At 43.3% G+C, this 26,070-nt stretch overlaps 1 protein-coding gene across 1 annotated transcript in view; it reads right to left on the reverse strand.

The window, feature by feature from the left end:
- Positions 1-26,070, reverse strand: part of ARHGEF38 (Rho guanine nucleotide exchange factor 38) — a 109,679-nt gene that overhangs the window by 15,986 nt on the left and 67,623 nt on the right. Inside the window, exons 8-9 of the mRNA XM_083178834.1 lie at positions 13,850-13,972; positions 8,085-8,405 (exon numbers count right to left, since the gene is read on the reverse strand). Coding sequence (XP_083034960.1) covers positions 8,085-8,405; positions 13,850-13,972 — 444 coding nt within the window. The remainder of the gene's footprint in view (positions 1-8,084; positions 8,406-13,849; positions 13,973-26,070) is intronic.

Here is a 26,070-nt window from a genome sequence, read left to right on the forward strand (position 1 = left end):
GAAAAAACTTTCTAGTATAGGTCTGAGTGGGTCCATCTGTGGTTGGATTCTGGATTTCCTGTCTGATAGGCCTCAGGCCGTCAAGATAGGTAATCAGGTCTCCACTACACTTGTAGTTAATACTGGAGTCCCTCAAGGGTGCGTTTTGAGTCCTTTATTGTATTCACTATTTACGTTTGACTGTTTCTCCAGCTCAGATTCTGTCCGTCTTATTAAATTTGCAGACGACATCGCCATTGTGGGTCTTATCACCAATGACGATGAGTCGGCTTACAGATCAGAAGTTTCGAAATTAGAGTCCTGGAGCAGAGGGAATTGTTTGGTCCTTAACGTGAGCAAGACAAAAGAAATGATTTTAGATTTTAGGAGGTATAAAAAGACTGTGTGTTGTCCGTTGGTTTTAAATGGTCAACCGGTGGAGATTGTTGATACTTTCAAGTTTTTGGGTATCAATATTGCTAATGACCTTTCATGGAATACCCATATTAACATCATTATTAAGAAGGCCAACCAGCGCATGTATTTCTTGAGGAAACTGCGACTGGCTGGTCTGAGTGAGAAGACCCTGATTAATTTTTATTCTTGTGTAATTGAGAGTATCCTCACTTATGGGTTATTGGCTTGGTTCGATCCCTGCTCGGTTACGGATCGAAAGTCCCTTCAGAGGGTTGTGTCAACTGCGGGTAAGGCAGTGGGTGTTGTTCTGCCGAACCTGCATGACATCTTTCTGAGTCGACTTTCTTTGAAGACAAAATGTATTCTGAGTGATTTAACCCACCCATATAATGATTTTTTCTCCTTACTACCATCTCATAGGCGTTATCGATCAGTTTTATGTAAGACAAAGAGATTTAGAGAGAGCTTTCTTCCAACAGCTGTTCGGATTTTAAATAACTGTAAATCCTAGGGTTAAATAATGTAGGCATGTACGATTTGGCTGTCTGTTATCACTGTCTTTTTATGCTTTTGCTGTATATATGTGCTGTATGCTATTTATTTTCGTTTAATGTTCACTGCGTGTGGCCATTTTATGACAAATAAAGATTCTGATTCTGATTCTGTATTGGTACAAGATAGAAAGAAAAGTACTCTCTGGTTTTGGGGGGCACAACTTTTACAGAATATTTTCTTAAAACTTAACTTTTAATTTTTATAGTGAAGAATAAAATGCACTTACAACACATGTAAAACAACAGACAGATACATAAACCAAAAAATTATGAGTGATGTTTGAATTATATCATACACTCAAAACTTAATTGCTCAATCTTGCATGAGAGGTCACCAAACGTTCTGAATATTGGGTGACTTTTGAGCTACTGACAATTAGATACAGTTTTAAAGTTTTGTGAATAATATTATTAGAATTAATGTATTACTCCAATATTATTTAAATACTCTCCTGAGAATTCCTGACTGTGTATATAATAAACAGCCAGGGTTGCATAACAGACATAGATATTAGTATATGCAATATTGGTCAGAGCACAGTAGGAGATAACGGAATATCCCTGTGTTCAAAAAATCTCTACAACAGTGATTGTAAGTGGTATTTAATACAATGTTTCAGGGGTATAGAGTGTGGATAATAAATTAACTGTGTTGAAATCTGACACTATTACAAGAATAACTGTATATTCAAATAGGATTCCTGGTGAATACCACTATAAATAAAGGGAAAATGCTGCTGGTTTAATGGATGAATATTATTCGCAAAACTTTAAAACTGTGCCTGTATAACCTCCCTACAAAACATGGGCATGCTCCTGATAAGGTGGCGGATAGTCTCTTGAGGGATCTCCTCCCAGATCTGGACTAAAGCATCCACCAACTCCTGGACAGTCTGTGGTGCAACGAGACATGATGTCCCAGATGTGCTCAATTGGATTTAAGGCTGTGGAAGGGCGGGCCAGTCCATAGCATCAATGCCTTCGTCTTGCAGGAACTGCTGACACACTCCAGCCACATGATGTCTAGCATTGTCTTGCATTAGAAGGAACCCAGGGCCAACTGCACCAGCATATGGTCTCACAAGGGGTCTGAGGATCTCATCTCGGTACCTAATGGCAATCAGGCTACCTCTGGCGAGCACATGGAGGGCTGTGCGGCCCCCCAAAGAAATGCCACCCTATACCATTACTGAACCACTGCCAAACCGGTCATGCTAGAGGATCTTGCAGGCAGCAGAACATTCTCCTTGGCATCTCCAGACTTTGTCACGTCTGCCATTGCAAGTGGCGAATTTGCCAATCAAATGCCAAACGTCCTGCACGGTGTTTGGCTGTAAGCCCATCCCCCACCTGTGGACGTTGGGCCCTCATACCACCCTCTTGGAGTCTGTTTCTGACCATTTGAGTAGACACATGCACATTTGTGGCCTGCTGGAGGTCATTTTGCAGGGCTCTGGCAGTGCTCCTCCTGTCGCTACTTGCACAAAGGCGGAGGTAGCATTGCTGCTGCTGGGTTTTTGCCCTCCTATTGCCTCCTCCACATCTCCTGATATACTGGCCTGTCTCCTGGTAGCGCCTCTATGCTCTGGACACTACGCTGACAGACACAGCAAACCTTCTTGCCACAGCTCACACTGATGTGCCATCCTGGATGAGCTGCACTACCTCAACTACTTGTGTGGGTTGTAGACTCCGTCTCATGCTACCACTAAAGTGATAGCACCGCCAGCTTTCAAAAGTGATCAAAACATCAGCTAGAAAGCATAGGAGCTGAGAAGTGGTCTGTGGTCACCACCTGCGAAATAACTCCTTTATTAGGGATGTCTTGCTAATTGCCCATATTTCCACCTGTTGGGGCAGATGTATTAAGCTTTAACAAGAGATAAATCCAAGGGTGATAAGGAGAGATAACGTCCAGCCAATCACCTGCTGACTGCCATGTTACAGGCTGTGTTTGAAAAAAGTCAGTAAGGAGCTGATTGGCCGGACATTTATATCTCCTTATCACCCTTGCATTTATCTCTTGTTAAGGCTTAATACATCTGCCCCGTTGTCTATTCCATTTGCACAACAGCATGCGAAATTGATTGTCAATCAGTATTGCTTCCTAAGCAGACAGTTTGCTTTCACAGAAGTGTGATTGACTTGGCATTACATTGTATTGTTTAAGTGTTCCCTTTATTTTTTTGAGCAGTGTATGTATCGGGGGGATGACGTCAGGGGAAGGAGCCGGAAGAGACGGCGTCCTCTGACATGCGCCCCATCGAGACGGCACCATGACTCCATGACAGAACGGGAGAGACAGGCCTGGAGGCCGCGGGTAAGTGTCTGGCGGGCGGGACTACACTGCCTGGGGGGGTGTGTTTCTTTTGATTGTGCACGGTATATATTTTGTTTCACTGAGAGTGTCAGATTGATCCCTGAGGACGGGCAGTAGCCCGAAACATGTTGGAGCAATAAAGCACCTGTTTATTCACTTTGAAGTTCCTGAGAGTGCCGCCTGATCTATTCGCTTGTACACAGGACCTTTGGGTCCAGGGAGGAAGGCACCGGGCAAGTACAACGTGTAACTTGAGGAGTGCCGGGCAACAGTGGATTCTATATATATATATATATATATATATATATACACCCTTCCATGGGTGCCCTCTGTGTGGATAATGAAGATAATATAGCAAAAAACTGTGACACTCAGAGACTGATGTCAGTGGCAATGAAATATGATTTCGTTCAAAACGTGAAAAACCAATGTTTCGGGTCTACACAGTACCCCTTTGTCAAAGTGAACAAGTCAGTAAATATGAATATTGGCTTACCTTATAAAGTTTACTTTATAAGTTAAGCCAATTTTTTATTTACTGAGTTGTTCACATCAGTCTCCGAGTGTCGACGTTTTTGCTGTATATATATATATATGTATATATAACACACAACACACACACAGGTATTACGCCATAGCAAATATTCTGCAGAAATCCTCGGTCCTGTCTCCTGGAACTGATTTCTGTTCCTGGAATGATTATCTGCTATGAATAAATGTCAAGTAAAATAAAAGGATTCACACTACACAGACGGAAGATATATGAGCAAGGTGATTGGCTGTGGCTGTGTGGATACTGAGGTGTTTGGAATTCAGCTCAGCTCTATGGGGATTGAGCAGGATATAAACTGGAAGCTGATAAGCTTGAGGCAACACAGATAAGCTCCTTCTTTTTGTGGCTTATCAGTATACTGAGACCCATGTGACTGCTGATACTCCTTGCATCCTATTGTTTATCTCCCTTGCTAATACAAAGCCACAGAAGGCATTGTTGTGCTAATTATCATTCACTGTCCATGTTCTCTGGGAGAGAGGGAGTTAATCCAAGTCTGGAACCCAACAGATGTGCACACATATTGAAATGTGTCTGAAATGGCCAACACGCTGGAGATGAGAAACACATGCTGGTTTGCTATATTGGTTTACTTCTATTATCACTAGCAATTCACTCACAGTGCTTAAACGTGCAAATCACCAGTGCCAGCATGTCTATAATGCATTCTGTTTTACATATGAGGGCCATATTGTGATTGTAAACATAAATGTTTTACAGTTTGTGCACCATCCTGTTATCAGAGGGGTGAACAATACATGTCAGTACATTGTCTGTTTTACTGATTTGCAATCACTCCACTTTTCTTTTATAACAGATTCATAGGTAACCGGTAGACAACAGGTAGCTCTCCTTTATCCAATGTCTCTTCATTCATGCATTCATGGGAATTTGCACATGACTATGGTAATTCAGTAAGGATCGCAAAAGCAAAATCTTTCTCTAATGCAGTGGTTCCCAATCTTTTTTGAATCACGGTGCCCTAGAGCATCAAAATATTTTCAAGGCACCCCTAGGCCAAATGCTTCTTATCAAGAAATTCAGAAAAAAAACATATTAAAGTAAGTGCATTGTGTTTATATGTCAGTTATCTGGTGAGGGACAGGATTTGCTTCTGTTTGTCCACATATATTATGATTGGCAGCCGCCAGCACTGGTTTTGCCTGGTACATTGGCCATAAATAATATGAATTGATCTTGGTCCACCAACCCAAGGCACCCCTGCAAGTGTCCTGAGGCACCCCAGGGAGCCTAGGCACACAGTTTGGGAACCACTGCTCTAATGGATAAAACTATGTGTACTGCAGGTGTGGCAAGTGTAACATGTGCAGAGAGAGTTAAGGCCTATACACACTGGGTGACTTTGAGCTGAAAGCTGCTCAAAACAACATGTTTGAGCGACTTTCAGCTCAAAAGCCACCCAGTGTGTATGCCCCGGCAATGAGCGGTGGGTGCTGCTGCTATAATCAGATGAGCTGCATTGAGGATGGCTTTGCATAGTGTTGTGCTATGCAAAGCCGTCCTCTCCCCGCTGATGGTGCCAGGCAGGGGGAAAGCTGCTCAGTGTGTATGCATTGAGCGGTTTTCCCCCCAGCGATGATAATGATTATCGCTGTCCATACACGTTGGGCATAGTCACCCAGTGTGTATGGACCATTAGATTTGGGAGGGGTGTGTTCAAACTCAAATATAAATTGCAGTGTAAAAATAAAGCAGCCAGTATTTACCCTGCACAGAAAAAAAAAAAAACTCACCCAAATCTAACTCTCTCTGCACATTTCATATTTGCCCCACCTGCAGCACACATGGTTTTGTCCTGAGGCTTGTGCTCCGGGCGCCAATGGTTTGCACGGCGCCCCCTGCTCTGTCCTGTGCATGCCAGCCTATGTGAGCTCAACAGACAGGCGGGCGGCCGCGGCGGGCGATGTACGGATTGAGAAGCGATGACTCACTGCATGCTCTCGCCGTACATCACACGCCAAGGCCGCCTGCCTGTCCATTAAGCTCAGCATATAGGCGTGCGCACGGGGGTGCCAGGCAGTGTTCCCTCTAAGCTGTGCGCGTGTGCGCGCGCACACAACTCGCCGAGCCCGCGCACAGACATTACAACTGAGCGCACAAAGGTTAAAATCTTGTTTTAGTGTGCCACGAGTTTAATAAGGTTGAAAATCACTGCTATAGTCTATATGTGTGGTGTGTGAAGTCTGTAAACATTCAAATTGCTTTATTAACTCAACAGAACTCGAAACCTAGGCCTGTATACGTTATGTGACGCACAAAAATGTACATTTCCTTCCAAAGTTGCACAGCCAATATCTTTTTCTGCACAAAGCCTTCGTAAAATTAGAGGGAACATTGGTGCCAGGGGTGCACAGGCACCTGCGGCGCTGTGACAGGGGTGCCACGGGCAGTGTTGCTGTACATGCAGCCTGGCTGCCGCTTTTAATTAATTTGTTGCCCGCAGTGACTGATCAGGGAGGGGGCTGACAGTGAGAGCGGAGGGGAGGTTTGGGGTGTGTGTGGTGGTGTGCGGGAGGGGGCTGGCGTTTTCTGCAGGATGATAAGATAGGAGATAACCGCCGGGGGGGGGGGGGGGGATGGAGGAGAGCTTTCTCTGGGTGCCCTGGCTGCACCCTACGCCACTGGTTTTGTCCATTATAGAAAGTTTTTGCTTTTGAAATCCTTACTGAATTATCCCTTATAAACAGTAATCACCAACACAGACATTTAGAAAGCCACATTGGCAGTTTTGACAACTGGTCACATATTGCGCTATCTATAAGACAAAATAAACACTGGTCATTCAATCATCATCTGATTTTGATTGGGACTAGTGAAAAATGTAGATGCCAATGACCTCAGATTCTGTGTGCCCATAATTTTACCACATGAATGTCCAGATCTATTACATTTGCCCACAAACTGGACATGAGTTGTCAGATCTGTGTATATGCATCTTTCTATTTAGTGGAAGGTAGTTCCATATACCCAAAGGTATAGCCAGAACTTTGTGGACCCCAATGTAAGGGGATCCTGCCTCAATGCTATTCCACCTCTCTCTTCAGCTGTAGTGCCTTAGTTCATCATATGACCACTGTGCCCCCTGTATATATTGTGTTACACTATAGTGCCCCAGTTCATATTGGTAGAAAAGACAACTATATGATCTGGGTGCAAGTGAATTGGGCCTCCTATGCCTCTGTGCCCTAATCAGTGGCATCTCCAGGACCCACTATAGCTACACCATGCATTTACCAGTTTGTAATATAATGGAGAGAGGTCGATCATTGAGATCTCAAAATATATACAGTATATACTCGAGTATAAGTCAACCCGATTATAAGCCGAGGCACCTAATTTTACAACAAAAAACTGGGAAAACTTATTGACTCAAGTGGGACTCTCATTCGAGTATAAGCTGAGGGGGGCTTTTTCAGCATAAAAAATGATCTGAAAAAGTAGGCTATATATCAGGGCAAAAAAAATATATATATATATATATATATATATATATATATATACATTTACATATACCATATATAGCAGGGCTGGGCAACACCGGCCCTCCAGATGTTGATGAACTACACATCCCAGCATGCCTTGCATCAGTTTCAGCATGGCCACATAGCAAAACTAATGCAAAGCATCCTGGGATGTGTAGTTCATTAACATCTGGAGGGCCAGTGTTGCCCAGCCCTGCTATAATATATATATATATATATATATATATATATATATATGTATGCAAGGCGGCGGCACTCACTCACAACAAATAAACTGAGTCCACTCAGTAATTCATATTAACGTTTTCGGTTTACTTAACCGTCATCAGATATATTATTGTTGTGAGTGAGTGCCGCCGCCTTGCATACATATATTTGAACATTCTTGTTCTTGGAAGGCCCCGCAAAAATTGGACCATATCCACAACATTTGGAGTGCCGAGACCAATCAATTGATATATATATATATATATATATATATATATATATATATATATATATATATATATATATTTTTAATGCACAAAAATCTCAGTCGCTATCTCCATCTTCTTTGTCACTGTCACAGTGAGAAAATTCAGGAGTGGACAGTTTTGGGAGGATTAATGAAATTATACTCCAGATTATACTCTCTGTTTTCAAAATGTACTCATCTAGAATAGTCAGATTGTTTTCCCAGATGCAGTGGAACGAAACCTTCTAGGGTGCTTGCAACAGTATTATAAAAATATATATTTTTTGTGTTTTATGTTACTTACTGGGAAGATTTCAGCTCCACACAAGCACGATCCCAATGCAGTAGACATGATTTCTTTCACAAGGTTGATGAAGAAGTAGAGGCAATTGAACAGGATATTTTGTGCAGCCTTATTAAACAGTTGCAGCTCCTCCACTAGTTGTGCATTAAGGGCCTCATAATCCTTCCTTGCCTGATCTAGATGGGAATCAGCTGGTTTCTGAAGGCAGCTGTGGTAGTCCAGCAGTTTATCATAGCGCTTCTGGATCAGCTTCTGAGGCACGGAGAACATGGATTGCAGCGCACAAAGTGGTGTTGAAACTAGTCGGTCCAGTTTGCTGGCCTGTGATACAAAGACAATATGGAGTTCATTTAAAAGTACAATCTGGCTCAGGGTAAGACTACTTTAATAAAGAGTACATTTAGTAAAGCTTCTAAAAATGAAAAGAGGAGATGTTGTTCATAGCAACCAAACAGATTAAGGGGGGGTATTCAATCACCGGCGACTATCTCCCCACAGGCAACTCGCGGCCATGCCCCCTTCTCTTCCCACTGCAGGCGGGACATTGAATCCCCCCTGTGTGTTCTCGGACGAGCTGACCAAGAACGGGACAGGGTCACGGCGGTCGAGCAAGCTCAACCGATGTGGCCTCCAGATTGAATACCCCCCCTATGTCTATCATCTTCTAGAATGCAATAGAGAATTGATAGACAGAAGCTGATTGGATGCTATAGCAGGCAACATTGGTTGCGTCTTTTAATTTTTTTAGAAGCTTTAGTAAATTTACTCCTACAAGTGTAATAAGGGATTTGTGGTCATCATTCCTTTGTAGGATGTTAAGAACTAGTATATGTGTACAGGCCTGCAAACCTTGTACTCCCCCCCCCCCCCCCCCCCTGTCTAGAATTGGGTGCAGAATCATATGGAGACAGACAGGAGGGCAGGTATGCAAACACAGATCCTTAAGAATTGTCAAGGTACGAAAAGCTTATGTTGTTTAAAGGCTCACAGAGACTAAGTGATCTTTTTGTTTGCATTTAGGTAATCACCACTTGCTAGCAGTCATCTCTTTCTCTCAGGGATCTTTTTTTAGTCAGACAAGGCCCACATAAAGTAACACCTTTTATAGCAACCACTCTCTAGTTTACTCTAGGACCCCTTTACTTGTGGTTGATATGACACTACCAATTAAATACTTGATTTCATCTTAGAGGCAAAACATACAAGTTTACTAACTATAGCTTAGAAATTAACACAGATAAACTTTTAATACCCTTAAGGGGATATGCATACCCTCCAACATGACCCATTCCATTAGTTACAAAATGCTCTGTTCCTGGACTTCCCTACTAGTGGCAGTTACAGATGTGAGCCTGCACAGTCCAATATTCAAAAAGGAGAGCCACATCTACTGCCACCCCAAACATCACTGTCCTGAACTCACTGGCAGTTGATGTGATCCCCATCTTTGAATATTGGACTGTGCTGAAGCCCCACCACTCTAACTGCCACTGGCAGGGAAGTCCAGGAACAGAGCATTTTGTACCTAATGGAATGGGTCATGTTGGAGGGTATGGATATGTTTGTACTAAAGGTGCCCACAGACGCATCAATTATCAAATGCGTTTTGTACTTTTTAAGCACAAATTGCATCTTATGTACAATTATTGGATGGTGTTTATGGGCTTGTGCGATGCGATGCGCGTTCCCGGGAGCCCGATATTGTATGTCTAAAAAAGTACGTGCTGCACATACTTTTTAGACTACATCTGAAATTTAACATTACAAACATGGGTTCATCACATCGCATCGCATGCATCCAAGTGCACATTGCATCGCAAGCTGGAAGAAAAATTGTATAGAACCATTGTACAGACAAAAACGCATAGCACAGTACAATTGTAGCGTCTGTGGGCACCTTCAGCCTTGCAAAGAGATAAAGTCGATGGAGATAAACTACCAACCAGCACCTAACTGTCATCATTCAAACACAATGGGGAAGATGTATTAAGTCTGGAGAAGTGATACAGTGGAATGTGATAATGCACCAGACAATCAGCTCCTAACTACCAAGGTACAGGTTGGGTTTAAAAAATGACAATTGAGAGATGATTGGCTGGTGCAATATCACCCTCCAATTTATCTCTTCTCCAGGCTTAATACATGTGCCCCAGTGTCACAATCCAGAGGCTCAAACCTAAATTCTTAACTATGAGGTCTTTCCGATATGGAAATGTGGTTTGCTTGCACTATATTTTGCTAACAGTGGGCCTTATTCTGGAGGCAAATTCCTTCTCAAATGGACAAAACCATGTGCCCTGTAGGTGTGGTAGATGTAACTTGTGCAGAGATAATTAGATTTGGGTGGGGTTTTACTTCAAAGTATGACCTATATTGCAGTGTAAAAATAAAGCAGTCAGTATTTTCTCTGCACAGAAACAAAATAACTGACCCTAATCTAATTCTCTCTACACATTTTACATCTGCCCCCCTGCAGTGAACATGGTTTTGTCCATCTAAGAAGGAATTTGCCAGAAGCAATGAACTAGAATAACCCCCAGTGGGTTAGGGAGTCCATTCAAGCTGTCCCTGTACAGCGAGGCCATCATCATGGAGAAGTTCCTGCAGGTGACTTTCTGTTATGTACTGGGTCTATTGTGAGTACTGAATGTCGGAGTTCCCTCCAATCCTGATGCTCCTCCAGAGCAGCTTAACGCAGCTCCCAATCAGCTTCCGCTCTGTGTTATATAAGGAACTTTGTGCCAGTTCCAAGATGCCAGTACAAGATTGCTACTGCTGAAATTTCTACACAGTACTTTGGTTTCCCTAGTATTGCTCTCAGCCAGTACCAACGCAGGTACTCTGTCCCAGCACTCACCAACCATGCAGTAAAATACTAGTAATTTAGGACTTCACTCTGTACCTATCCGGCTATATCTATATTGCCCTTAAGTCCGGCTCCAGCTGTAGTTGCCTCAGTTCAGTTCCAAGTTGTATATACTGGATCCATTTTAAGTTGTACTTTGCTCCAGTCCAGCTCCATGTTGTATTCCAGGTCCTGTCTGGTTCAAGCTGTACTTTGCGCCAGTCTAGATCCAAGTTGTATTCTGGGTCCAGTCCAGTTTAAGCTATTCTTAGCTCCAGTCCAGCTCCAAGCTGTATTCTATACTTAGTCCGGTTCAAGCTATACTCTGCTTCAATCTAGCGCCAAGTTGTATTCAGGGTCCAGCCTGGTTCAAGCTGTATTTTGCTTCAGTCTAGCTCCAATTTGTATTCCTGGTCCAGTCCAGCTCAAGCTGTACTCTGCTCCAGTACAGCTCCAAGTTGTTTTTCGGGTATCCAGTCGGTTCACTCTGTACTCAGCTTCAGTCCAGCTCAACGGCTATACCGAGTTCTTTCAGTTCTGGACAGTTAACGTTCCCGGCTTATTCCTGACCTGAACCAGATGGCTTCTCATTCCTGCATAATAAAGTTTACTTTCATTGTTCATTATATTGTTTTTGGCCAACCACAGCTAACTAAAGTCTCAGTGAGCATTGAGTGCTATATTTCATTTTGTGAGCAAAAGTTGGACCAGGCTGTCCAGCTTCATACAAGTGCCTTCATCTCCTGCTTTAACATGACACACCTAGACCAGCTAGAATCAGATCAGTCCTCAGAGGCATGACACATGGCTGTTACTGTAGGACCTCCAAGACTTAGTACATAGATTGTACTGGAGGAATATAGGGGACAAAACCTCAGGACATTATGCTACAGACACCATACATCTTATACATGTCAGTCAATATTTCATCTTATGTTGAGTGAATATGAGTAAGAAATGGGTATTTGATGGGGTAAAAGTATGAAGCAGTGATAAGGGAGGAGAAGGGAGCCAGAGGAGAAGTGGCCCATGGGAACCAATTAGCTGCTTTGTATAATTTTATATTATGCAAATTATAGACGTTACTTCAGTGCTGATTGGTTGCCATGGGACACTTCTCCTCTGGCTCACTTCTCCTCCCTTATCCCTGCTGCATAGATCTACCCCGATGTGCTAAATGTATTAAGCCCTAACAAATGATAATCAGCTCCTAACTGTGATTTATTAAACCCAGCCTGTAACATGACAGGTGGTTAGCTGGCACTTTATCTCTCTTTATCACTCTCAACTTTATCACTTGTTTAGGCTTAATTTGGAGATATTGGTGAGTGGTGATGATGTGCCACTGTTCTAATAGCACTTCATGGTCATCTCCCACAATGAAATCACTCTCAAAGAAGCATTATTAGCTTCTGTCCTGATGCACCAATTTGACTGTAAAATAATGAAACCACTGCAATACAAAGGTATATATACCAATATATTTTCTGGGGGGAAAGAGCTCCCTCTGTACAGTTAATGACTTTGTTTTCTATTCCTGTAATCTTACATTAATATGTTCATTAAAATGTAGATATGCATGCTAATCGGATTGTGTGGATAGGTCAGTTTTAATGTCATTAATTTGTAATTTCGGTTTGTCTATGTTTTTTTATTTTTGCATATAATTATGCTCATTAATTTGGATACCTATCTACAAATCCATTTTACCTTTTGAATAATCTGTCTTTATGCGCTATAAACCTTTGTGTATAAGTAATAGAGAACTTTGGGGATTTTCTAAAATTAAAGGTTATCATAGTCAATATTAAAACTGAACATACAATAAAATGCACATACACATATAGGGCCTGATTCAACTTCGGTTGTAGTTTTGCTAAAAAAATGCAAAACTACAAATGGCTACTCTGACATTCTTGGAACTGCCCAGCACAGGGCAAGGCCTCCTAGAATGCCAGATCCGTACCATGATGTGATTGCTAAATATTTGCAATCACATCACAGAAATGCATAATTAGGGTAGCTCACTGCCTGCACAGCCTAGTTGCGAAGGAAGTTGCCGGGCCGCCATTTTATGGCTCGCATCGGCTGTGTATGAAATCATGCAACCGTTGCGAACTGCCCCCAAAACAATCTGTACACGCCTTGTTTTATTTCGTGGTACATGGTCTCCCACCCAACATGATGTCACCGACCTCCGCTGTTACTTAGACTGAGGTCACACTCAGAATGCAACTGGGGTGCACCTATGCGCAGAATTACGAAATTTGACGAATAGTGATTTTCAGCATTCAGCGTCCACAGCTGAATAAGGCCGATAGATAGATAGATCGATCAATAGATAGATAGAAAGATTTGTTCATTACCACAAGAGGTCCCAATATATCCCCCATATTTGCCATTGATTCAGGTTGGCTCGCAAAGCATATTTGGTTTGCTAATGGACAAAATCATATGCACTGCAGGTGGGGCAGATTTAATGTGCAGAAAGAGTTACATTTTGGTGAGTTATATTGTTTCTGGGCAGAGTAAATACTGGCTGCTTTATTTTTACACTGTAATATAGATACTGTATCAGTTTGGAGTACACCCCCACCCAAATCGAACTCTCTCTGTACATGTTACAACAGCCCCATCTGCAGTTCACATGGTTTTGCGAGCCAACCTGAATCACCCCCTTAGTACACTATTGCAGAGAAGGTGTCTGACCACTGAAATTAACCACAAAGAAGACATAACTAAAGTTTCTATAGAACCTCCGGATAGGCATAGACCACTTTTAGCATCTTCAGATAACACAATACGATCATTCATGAAGCACAACGATTAAGTAAACAACCCTCTAGTAAAATCATGAAAATGCTATTACCTAACTAAACAACCAACCGCAAACATCATTGAAGATCAGCCAAAACCTTACCAGCTGTTCATACTGTGTACCAACACTGTTATGCCAGTTTATATATTGACTGCTTTCCTGGGAATCATCATGTAAAATGTCATGTAGTCCCATAACATTTAGTCCAGCCAAAGGTAAAGAATCCTAGAAGAATCACAAATACTTAAATAAAGACAATACACATTGTCAAACAGAACAAATGTTACTATCAAGTTCATTTTATCGACATTTATTTAAAGTCCCCATACAGTACATCCCAGACAGATTGTTGAAATGTCCTGACCTTTCCCCAATTGCCTATCAACACTTTTGAGTGGTAGATCAGACCGAAATGGGGAAATGGCTGCCTGACTTTCACACAGTATTCATTATACGCAAAATTTGGTGACCTCTACATTTGTATTAACATACAGCAGCATATGCAAGCATACTGTATAATAGCAAATTATCCTTGGTCTTTTCAAGTAGGTGCTGGGTTTCACTAATGTCATATATGCTCTGAGTCTTAAAATGGCTTCTACTTCATCTTTGTGGTGCACACTTCAATGATTAATTTCCATTGGAGGTAAACCCCGTAAACACAGTGTGATTTATTTTCTGTTCAATCCAGACTCGATTGGGATCAAATCAGGATCGAATCGCACAGCGCAGTGTACACATTTAAATCGGACTGTATAGTACAGATCTGTACTACAGTATATAGTATTGCTTGCACAGTCTATTTTTTTAAATTAGATTCTGATGCCACAATGCCGCACATCTGGATAGAATGCGGCTGAAAAACGTTCAATTTCGATTCGGTTTTAATTTGATTTTGACTACAGTATAAGCATAATCTGGATTAATTTCTAAAGTTGCAAGTGCTTTAAAGAATGTAACAGACAATACATGCTATTCCATAAAATCCAAAACATAAATTTTTAACTTGATCTAAATCAATTTTGAAGTTGTACAATAATACAAGCACATTTTACATGAATTTAGATATGTATATTGGACCATTTGACATATTTTATTTGTTTATTATTATTATTTCTAAATTTGTACTTTTTTATAATATTACGTTGGATCAAAGAACGGTTTCACCTACTGTACATTAGAAGTCAGTTTAAGTGCTATTATTCTTGCACACATAATAAAATTATAATCATCATTATTATTATAAATTACAAATATCATATTTGTATTATTCATATATTTTTTTTTTATTCTTCTACTCATTTTTATAGTCAAAACTCACAATCAAATCATATATGTCTATGGAAATCTGTCTCTGATACTAACCAGTACCTCCCCAGCCATTGACCTCACCGCATATGGGCCTTGATTCTTGTTGGTTCGGTTCCCCTGCGTGTTCGCATGGGGGATCGATTCTATAGTACTTTGCATGCGCATATTCTCATATGCGCGTGTGCAGGGCTTCTGTGCGGGCGCCATCGCTGACCTGCACAGTTGGTGTGGTGCTCGCACAGGGGGTGGGTGGGTCGGGAAGGAACAGGACGGGGGGTTTAGTGGTGGCGCTGGGACATGGGAATGCTAGGTGTTCCCATGCAGAGGCGGCCCTGACACAGTGTGCTGGGGGTAAGGGTCATAGGGTCTTAAATAGGAAGGTCGACCACTGAAGGTCAACATGCACCAAGGTTGACATATCTGAAGGTCGACATGGGGTTAGGTCGACAGGGGCATTAGGTCGACACAGGCATTAAGTTGACATGGGCAAGGTCGACAGTCAAAAGGTCGACATATGTTTTGTTTGCTTTTTATCCCAAATGTCAACACAGTCGACTAAAAAAGTGCACCATGTCAGCTCACATGGCTTGCTGCACTCGTCATGCATCGACCTAGCCCATGTCAACTTAATGCAGGTGTCGACCTAATGTACCTGTCGACATAACCCCATGTTGACTTTCAGTCATGATGACCTTCATGCATGTCGACCTTTAGTGGTCGACCCAATGGTTGCGAGAGGATATGGGGGGGAGGGGGGGCAGCTTTTTCAGCAGGGCGTGCACTCTGGGACTCAGTAAACTATGATCTTAACAGCTTACAGATTCAACCAGAATCAGGCCCATGGTATGCAGCTAAGTTGCTGACAGACGAAATACCGATTGACAGTATCCCCACAACCAAATGCCAATGGACAGTATACCGACAAATACAAAATACTGACAATTAAAACACCATAAGGAAGAAAACACTGACACAACCACAATGCAGACAGCCACAATAATAACACAAATAATACTGAATACAGTTTTTCATGACTTTTTTCCTCAAAAACCAACTTGTTCATACTTTACCATCCCAGCGGGCATAGAGGGAGAATATAATGTATATAAAGTGCCGCACTCAGCACGCTACACTAATACGGTGTCCACAGGGTAGAGGCTAAGACAGTAGAACAATTTAAACATGCTTGGGATAGGCATATGAATATCCTTACAAAGAAATAAGGATTAAAAAGGGTTGAGATCACCTGAAGGGTAAAAAAAGGGGCAGACTAGATGGGCCAAATGGTTCTTATCTGCCGTCAAATTCTATGTTTCTATGTCGGCATTATAACTGTGTTGGAATTTTGGTATATTGGAGCTTATTCTGATCGGAGCGGCCAAACGTGCGTACGTTCGCCATTAACGCACGCTAGCCGTACGCGGCCGTTAGGGTTAAGTCCACCCACAAATCAGCCGCTTACGTACGGGCAGAAATACCGTAGAAGGGGAGTGGCGTACAAATGAGCGTACGGCAACGTACGCGGACGGGCCAGCCCTTGCACTCCGACAACAGGCGTACAACTGAGCGTACGGCGCCGTGTACGGCCGTCTTTCCTCCGTCTCCCCACCGACTTCTTGCGGAGATCTGAGCGTACGCCAGTTTGCACGGACGGGTCCCTATTGTTTTCAATGGAAAACTCAGCTTATGTCACCGCTCGTGAGAGTGAGCGTACGTCCGTGCACGCTGGCATACCCTTCACATATATGGACCTGCAAATCTTGCCTCTCAACTACTAATCTGATAATTGATTAATTAATCTATTTGTTATTCAATTATTGTTTTCTATTAACTCAATTGTCTACCTTAATAAAGACCTAATAAAACTACATTTGAACCCACATTACATGTATATTTGTTATGTTCTAATGTGGCATTTTAATCACTATCTATGTGTCCCCATATTGCTGTTACTTTTAAATCAAGTTATGTTGGTGTTTCTGTATATGTACTAAATTATGTCCGTAATTAGTTTGTCCAAAATGTGTAACATGTATACCTACCCTGATGTTATGTGTGATGTTTTAATCAAACAACATTAAACATTCATGCATTTTCACTATGTGTTATTTTACTCAAAAACACACACATTCACACATCAATCATTACCCCTCACCTCAAATGACAAGTATAACTTACAGTACACATCTGTATGTACCTACCCTTACACGCCCTCTAACATATTTATTATTAAAAACACAGGCAATTTCGAACTGTAATCAAACTTTTATTTTATCCAAAAATAAAAAGGGGGGGGGGATAAATAAAAAATTAAAGGCGGGCCTCCAGAAGGCCAAAAAGGAGCTGGAGGTACACGAGGGTCAGCATGATTTCCCGTATTAGGGCTGCCACCTCCTCCTGCTGCTGTTCAGTGTCTGTAATGAAGGGATAAAACAAAAAATTAATATATATAACATACACAAATGTTTGTTGTATTTGTACATAATAAAAAGTTCAGAGTTATGTGTGAAGGCCACATACATTTAGAAACTACATTGAAGATGGGTCTGCTGTAAACACAGTACTAAAAAATAATATGTTAACACACACATACTGTACATAGTAAATAACATTAATTCAATTACTCCTTCATCAATGAATGTATGCTGTATCCCAATTGTTACTTTGGTTTTGGGGGACTGTCCTCTAACCTCACAATTAGCCTGTGCTATTTAAGGGTTATGACATTGTTGTGGCTTAAGCACTCCTTAGTATTTTAAATTTAGGACATTGCTGTACAAATTATAGGCCTACAGCTATGTTTGTAAAGCATGCATCCGCATGGCCTCACACACTATTACCAAAACAATCTCTACATTTAAGTTGCACCAGTGGCAGATTAAGCCTTTGGGGGGCCCGGGGTACTTTAGAGCGGGGGGCCCCCTTGCACTTGTCATTACTGGCCGCACACTGCATGGGCGAATATTATACTGTCAAAACATAGAGTAAAGGCAGAATAAACTTGGTCAATGGTTACCTGCAGGGGATATATATATATATATATATATATATATATATATATATATATAGACAGGGGGTTGGCGGCACTCGGAATAATAATAGACCCCATATATATATATATACACATACCACATGAAAAGCCTGTGTTTGTCCCTCTGCCCCTTACTCTGGAGGAGACCTCACAGTCCTAGTGCAGCCTCTGATTAAAAACCCTCCTATGACTAAGCTGCTGCTGCTGTTCTCCATGGACCTGAGAAGCATGTAATGAGCTCCACCAATCAGAGCTCAGCACAAACTTCTCAGCCTCTGTCCTCTGGTGCAAAGTGTCATGGGACTTAGTCAACTCCCAGAAATGCACTGCACACTTGTGCAATCAGTGTGCCTTGGCTCCCGATGCTCAGCACCATAAATCATTGTCACATTGGCAGATAGGTCAAGCTGCAGCACTACCCCACCCATGCACAAAACATTTAGCGAAAAAAAAAAAAACATAACTTAAACATTTTATTTTTAAAAAATACATGACAACCACAGGGGGCCCCTAGCTAGAGGGGGGCCCAGGGGCACTGACCCCTTGCGCCTCCATTATAATCCGGCCCTGTGTTGCACATCATGCTGGGAACTGGAGTTACCCAACACCTGGAGCCACATAACTACCACACCACTAATGTCGGATATCTCATTGGATGTACTGTTATGTCAATTATTCAAGGGGTGAGGCATGGCCACACTCAAAAAAACCACCAAGGGGAGCCTTGTTCCTGGAGAAGGACAGGACACACCTCATGGTCGGCCTGCAGTGATATGTTGCAACTAATGTTGATGTTGGATACACATATGTGGTTGTTGTGATTGTTTATGTGTAGAAATGTGTAGGTCAACATTAGACACATTATTTACTTACGGCTACTTGAGCCATCCTGGTTGCCGCTGCTTGGCTGTGCAGTGGTTGGGGGGGTCAGGAGCAAGGTGGATGGTCCTTGAGTTTGGCCCGAGGTAGTGGGTGTGAGTGGGGAGTGAAGAGGTTTGGGGGTGGGTGGTGGAGAGGTGTAGGGGGGTAGGAAATGGGGTGGGGAGGGGGGGGGTGGGGGTTGTGGAGGTGGTGGGGGTTGTGGAGGGGGTGGGGGTTGTGGAGGGGGAAGGGGATGGGGAAATGGTGTGGGTCCAAACTGCACCCATTGTCTCCAGTGTTGGGGAGGGGGTGTGGGTTGGGGAGGGGGTTGTGGAGGGGGTGGGGGTTGTGGAGGGGGTGGGGGTTGTGGAGGGGGTGGGGGTTGTGGAGGGGGAAGGGGATGGGGAAATGGTGTGGGTCCAAACTGCACCCAGTGTCTCCTCTTCTTCCTCCTCCTCTTCTTCCTCCTCCTCCTCTTCCTCCTCCTCTTTCTTCTCCTCCTCCTCTTCCTCCTCCTCTTCTTCCTCCTCCTCCTCCTCTTCCTCCTCCTCTTTCTTCTCCTCCTCCTCCTCCTCTTCCTCCTCCTCTTCTTCCTCCTCCTCCTCTTCCTCCTCCAGGGCTGCCTGGTCCCGGGCTGCCTGCTCCCGGGCTTCCATACGTGCCCTTGCCCGTGCTGAAATGTTCATGTTGATGGCATAGAAATCGAAGATTGGGTTTCATAAAAAAGGGGGAAAGAAAAATTCACATTAGTCATGCTCATAAGCTTCAAAATTATCATTGCTGTGATATTTCAGACATTTATCATGCAAACTATTTGATATCCTACACCCAAAAACTGATCAACTACTTAAACCCCCCCCTATACACCCCCTATACACCCATATACACCCATATACCCCCCATATACACCCATATACACCCATATACACCCATATACACCCCATATACACCCCCATACACCCATATACACCCATATACCCCCCATATACACCCATATACACCCCCATATACACCCCATATACCCCCCATATACCCCCCATATACACCCATATACACCCCCATATACACCCCATATACCCCCCATATACACCCCCATATACACCCCCATACTCAGGAACATATTTATAAAAAGTACACAAAACATTGCTAAAAAACGCTGACATACTAGTAATCAAAACTTACATCGGGCAATATGGCGGCGAAGGCTGCTGAGAAGAACCGGCTGCCGCCGGCGCAGGTCTGACCAGCGCCGCTCAACCTGCCCCAGGCTTCTGCGGACGCCGGTCGTAGAGAAGATCAGGCGGCGGGCAGCAGTATACGCCCGCCGCTTGTCGGCATTGCTAACATATGGGCCCCTGGGCCCCAGGTGACGGTCCATAACTTCTACCAGGGCCAAAAGCTCTGAGGTGGAAAAGGGCCTAGCTCTGTTGGAAGTCATATTGGCAATGGCGCAGTTATTAATTGCAGGTACATATATCACTTTTGGTGCTTGCTGATTGGTGTAAAAAATTGTTTGTTTGGTATTAACTTTATTAATCCCTCTTACAGTAACAAACTGGATGCGAATAGAAACTTACGCGGACCGTTCCGATATATACACACACCACAACCAACAGCATAAATTCAATGAAGAGAGAAGTACTGTATTTACAGTGTGCGGAAAATAATACACGCAACCCTCTACTTATAACTACGCTGCTTAAAGGGGGCACGATGCACCGATATGCATGGAGAGGAGTACTGTATATACAGTAGACGCAAAATAATACACGCAACCCTCTACTTATAACTACGCTGCTTAAAGGGCCACAATGCGACATGTTGCTGTATGACAATTTCATACACATTACATATGTAAGGAAAGCATTGTAACGTGATGTTTTGAAATGTGACTCACAAGGCATACACGAACTCCAACAGATACCAGCTGACAACACTCATCATTGGAATGACAGGTGCACACATTTCACGATGTAGCCCACAATGCTCCACAACCTGTGTATATACATATACGGGTGATTGATCAGGTGCATTGAGACCTGCGTAATTTAAGCGGCAATTATCGGCGGGAATTATCGGCGTAAATTTGCATCTACCTTGCGGGAAAAAATATACGCCCCCTTGTTCGTGGCGGGAGATTAACATATAAATATTCAGTCAGATGCAGCCCACAATTGCTGCAAACATGTCTGACTCAGACGATTCCGCAGCTGAGGACGCTCTGCAGAGAGCTACAGCACAATCCCTGCTTGATGCACTCAACAAGAGGGAACAGGAGCGGAGAAGGAGGGCCCAAGAGAGGAGTAGCCTGCAAGATCAAGCGGGCTCCTCAGTAACAGGCCCTGGTGAACCTCCACCAGCTCCACAAGGGCCAAGCAACCAGCCAGAACAAGAGGTTGCATCTCTCCAAACAGGTGTGACCCAGCAGGTGCATGGTGAGAGAACTGGGGCCACCAGAAAACGAGCTGCAACATCTAGGGTGAGGACTGAGCAGGATACCACCTCCAAAAAGAGAAACCCTGCATTTGTAGAGGCCGAAATGCGAATTCTAGTGCCCAGGGCACGCGAATGGATTGAATTGGCAACCAGGAAGCCGGGTGCCAGTGCAAGGAGAAACCTTTGGGACAAGATCACAGAGGAAGTGAACCAGGTGGCACCAGTGGTCAGAACTTGGGACGCGGTGAAGAAAAGGTTAGTGTGTTTGTCAGGGCAATTTTTCAGCAGTCTCCAGCAGGAACTGAGGCCCTTATTCTAGTTCACTCTTTCTGGCCAAATATTTCTTAGATGGACAAAACCATGTGCACTGCAGGTGAGGCAGGTGTTACTTGTGCAGAGATAATTAGATTTGGGTGGGGTTTTACACCTGCCTCACCTGCAGTGCACATGGTTTTGTCCATCAAAGAAATATTTGGGCAGAAAGAGTGAACTAGAATAAGGGCCTCAGTTCCTGCTGGAGACTGCTGAAAAATTGCCCTGGTCTTTGTCCCCCTGATAATGTCATATGTGTGTACATATGTTACATGTATGTTTTGAGACTAATAGAAAGGTGTGTTTGTAGATAGTGCTACACTTCAATGTCACATGTGAACACAACCATGTCTAATAACCCACATTGATATATGAAACATGCACCATTGGTGTGATGTGAGGTTATGGGCACAGTTCTGCTCATGTGAAGTATGTGATGGGACAAGAGAAAGTGTGTTTTTGAAAGAGTTGTTGTAACATGTTCCATATGATGCTAATGAAACAAGAATGAGCAAACTGTGCACATGTAGCTGGTGAGAAACTACACATCCCAGTATGCCATTCCATAGTTAAATTACTCCATAATAACCACATTGTCAAGCTATGGTGGAATGTGTAGTTTCACACCAGGTGGAGGTGCCTAATTTGGCCATGGATGATGTCATTTCTGCATAGTGATGTATGTATGTGCATTTAGTGGCCTAATGAATGAGATGAGACACTGAAATGCCTCCTAATTGAGACATGAATGTGTGTGTGGGACACATATGGCCAAAAAACATAAGATCACCCACACTAGGAAATGTCACGTAGCTAGGGGTACCACATAGTCCCTTTAATTCCGGACACATATTAATTACACAGGTTCTGTGGCTGGCTGACTTCAAGACTCCACTTCACCTAATTTTAAACTGCCACAGAACCGGTGTAAGTAACATGTGTCCGGAATTAAAGGGACTAGGTGGTAACCCTACACGTAGCACAGTGGTGCACATATCTCATGGTGATATTTGTATTTTTAAACTTGTAGGTGGACTGACTTCAAAAGTGCACTGAAGAGGAAGATGACTGACCGGTACAACCACAGCATGTCCACCGGGAGAGGTCCTATGCCTGACCATTTGGAGTATACCCCCCTGGAGCTGGACTCCTGTGACGTGATCGATGTGGGGGAGATCAGGGGGATCTCCAATATGGACAGTGAGCTCCCGGCGGAGGTCTTTGATGCTGCGTTTGATGGTAAGTCACAGTAATGCATTGTATTTAGAAAGATATTTTTTATTGCGTATGTGATGGTGACATTGTTTTCAATTCTTATCCTAGCTGAAGCAGAAAGCCAGGATGTACCGGCAGCATCTTCCTCTGCAGAGCCACAGGTGGAGCGAGTGGTCCAGCCTCCACCAAGACGTCGCCCCCAGCCCCAGCCACAGGAGACATGGAATGAGAGCCTGTTGGTGACGCTGGACAGGATCGAGCAGCAAGGGGTGGATGCTGCGATCCGTCAGCAGCAGGTGGCGGATTTTCTGGCGGAGTGGAAGGCCACAAACCAGCTGCAGGTTGAGGCGTTGAACCGCATTAATGAAACTCTGGCGGCTGGCATGCTAAGCATTGGCCAACACCTCAGCCGCCAGAATGAACTTCTTGCGGAGCAGCTGTCCACCGCCAGGTCCCTAAGGGACAATCCCCCATCTGCTGCCCCACCCCAAGCTGCTCCCCAACCTTCCACCTCGGCTGACCCTCCTGTGTCGACTAGGGGAAGACGCCGAAAGCCAGCTGAGCCAAAGGCCCCTGTCCCCAAGGCCCCATCTAAAAGGGGCAAAAAAGGGCCCAAATGAGACCTGGTTCACTTCCTCTGTGGTTGTAGCCCAAAGGTTTAAATTGCACTGGACATCCGCTTCCTGAGTTGCCCATCGATCCATTTGCGTGCCATGGGCATGAAAGTTCGTATTTTGACCTCTACAAATGCAGGATTTTTTTTTTGGTGGTGTGTATCTTGCTTAGTATTCACCCTGGTTGTTGCAGTACGTATTCTGGTGTCCCCATTTCTTTCACCATTGCATTTGCAGGGTAACACATGTTTGGATATATGCAACCTCTTGTTCTGGCTGTTTTATTATTTGTGTGTCTATTTTATTTGTTTATTTGATTTCTCACATTAAAGTGTCAAGCTGTGATGCTGAACAGCAAATAAATTTATTTTACAAATTAAATCTAAATTGTGGTATGTGTCATTTCTTGTGTGAAACAAATACTAGATTTATGTGTACTTACTGACCAGGGTATTTTTGAACATTTGTGGAAGTGTGGTCGAAGTTTCCCATGTGTAACCCTCTCCATGGCCATTCCCATGTTCCTATCCAACTTTTCCCTGCTAATTAGTTTGTGTCAGCACATGTGCAGAGCAACTTAATAGGTGACAAAGCAGTTTGTGTGCAGGTGAGGTAGCTCCTACAGTAGTAGGTAAAAGCAGGTCCAGAACAATGCTTTCCTCATGGAGTGGGTGAGGCAGACAAACAAGGGTGAAAAGGTACATTTGTGTAGGAATGCATATGTGTCCTCCCTAAAAAAAGATGTGTGAATGGCCCAAACATGATAAATTAGCTTGTGAACAAACATGCATAACTTTTTATATATATATGATTTGACAGTGTCATAAGCAGATGTAGGAATCCTTTGTTAGAGAGATGAGAGTGCAATAATGTGATTGGTGGCATCTTACATCCAGAGTGTAGTCAAATCCAAATCATAGCAGATGAGATAGTGGTACAGGTCATTATTTTGGGTACTATACAAAGATTGTGTGCAAAATAGTGGTCATGGGCTTAAAACGTTGCTGAAACATCCTTTGTAGGTGTTAGATGTGGTTTATGTTATTGTATCCTAAATACAAAACCTATGTTAGTATTAGAGTGAACACGTTGACACATGTCGACTTGTGTAGATTGAGTGTGCTACTGCGTAAAGTCTATGAAAGCAGGTAGTGAATGTGTCTAACTGTTTAGCAAATACCTACCTTAGCGTATAAAAAGATTCTTACCTTAAATTAAACAAACCTTTAAATGTGGAGAAGTATAGAAACATAAGCTTCCAATGTGTTTGCGTGCTGTATGTGTGGCTTGCAGGCAGTGAAATCATGGTTTGGAGTTAATAGACTGCAGCATTGCTTATTACATTCAGGTGTATGTGTTTGAGTAGTAATCAGCGTTAATTAGCCAACTCAGGCGCACGCTGGCATGCGGTATCTGTAGGGGTGGTTTGAGCTGGCGGTTGGCGGCCGCCTGTTTGGTGTCCGAAATGAACGGTGCCTTAGTCGATCGTGCGGTAGTAGCACCGCTCATTTTTGGTGCACACCCCCGTGTACGCCCATATTTACGCCCATTTTCCCTCATTATTTCGGCCGCTCCCATCAACACGCCCCTATGCCGCCCCATTACCCGTACACTCGCGTACAGGTTTTTTCGCACGTTGAGAGCCCGGCCGTAAGCGTTGTGGAGTGTTCGCGCCGGCGCATTAGCGTATCTGCACATGCGCAGATCGTGAAAAACCCCGGGACGTACGCGTACGGCCCGGACGCTCCAACCAGAATAAGGCCCATTGACTGTAGGCAGTTCAACACGTCAGTATATTATGTATGTGTCACAAAATTGACCATAGGTTTTTGGTATCCAGGTGTTATACCCTGCTGATCTAACAGTGTTGTCAATTGCCAGTAAATCATACTGATCCCCCGCATATCACTGGTTTCAGGATACTCTAATCTCTAGCCACATCTGTAACTAGCAATCACATGGTCTGTCTACAGACATGGCAAAGCAAAAACCCCAAAAGCAACCCCTTTTGGGCCAGCAGCTGGGCGAAAACATGCAGGTTACACTGAAGCTCCAATAGGATAGCCTGATAAGAAAAACATCGGGAGCGAATAAAGTCTGTTTTTGGTTCCTGATGGTTTTCGGGGGGTAATTGGGTACTCCATAGTCACTTGTGTTTTTTTGGCTTTACTTACAAACATGAATAAGGCCCTTAATCAAGACATTGGTCTCCACCTCACACCTCCCTCCGCTGCATTGGTAAAGTGAGGAATGAATGTGCGTTGCTGTTTCTTCACTACATGCTCAGCAAAGACCAAAGAAGAACAGCTGAATGCTAACTGGGAATCAGCAAGGTAGATAAATCCCTTCCCACTAAGCCTCCCTATTTTTATTATAGATGCTCCGGACCCCCTACATATTATGCAGAAATACATGGACACCTTAAGACCTTCTTTACTGTATTTTACTTATTATCTTTTTGTTCAGTTAAAATAAGAAATAAAATATATTTCCGTATGCACTCGCACCATCACACTCACATCCTCAACTCTAGCTGATGTAAA

The sequence above is a fragment of the Crinia signifera genome, chromosome 1, assembly GCF_055691185.1.
Source record: "Crinia signifera chromosome 1, ASM5569118v1, whole genome shotgun sequence".
Taxonomy (NCBI): domain Eukaryota; kingdom Metazoa; phylum Chordata; class Amphibia; order Anura; family Myobatrachidae; genus Crinia; species Crinia signifera.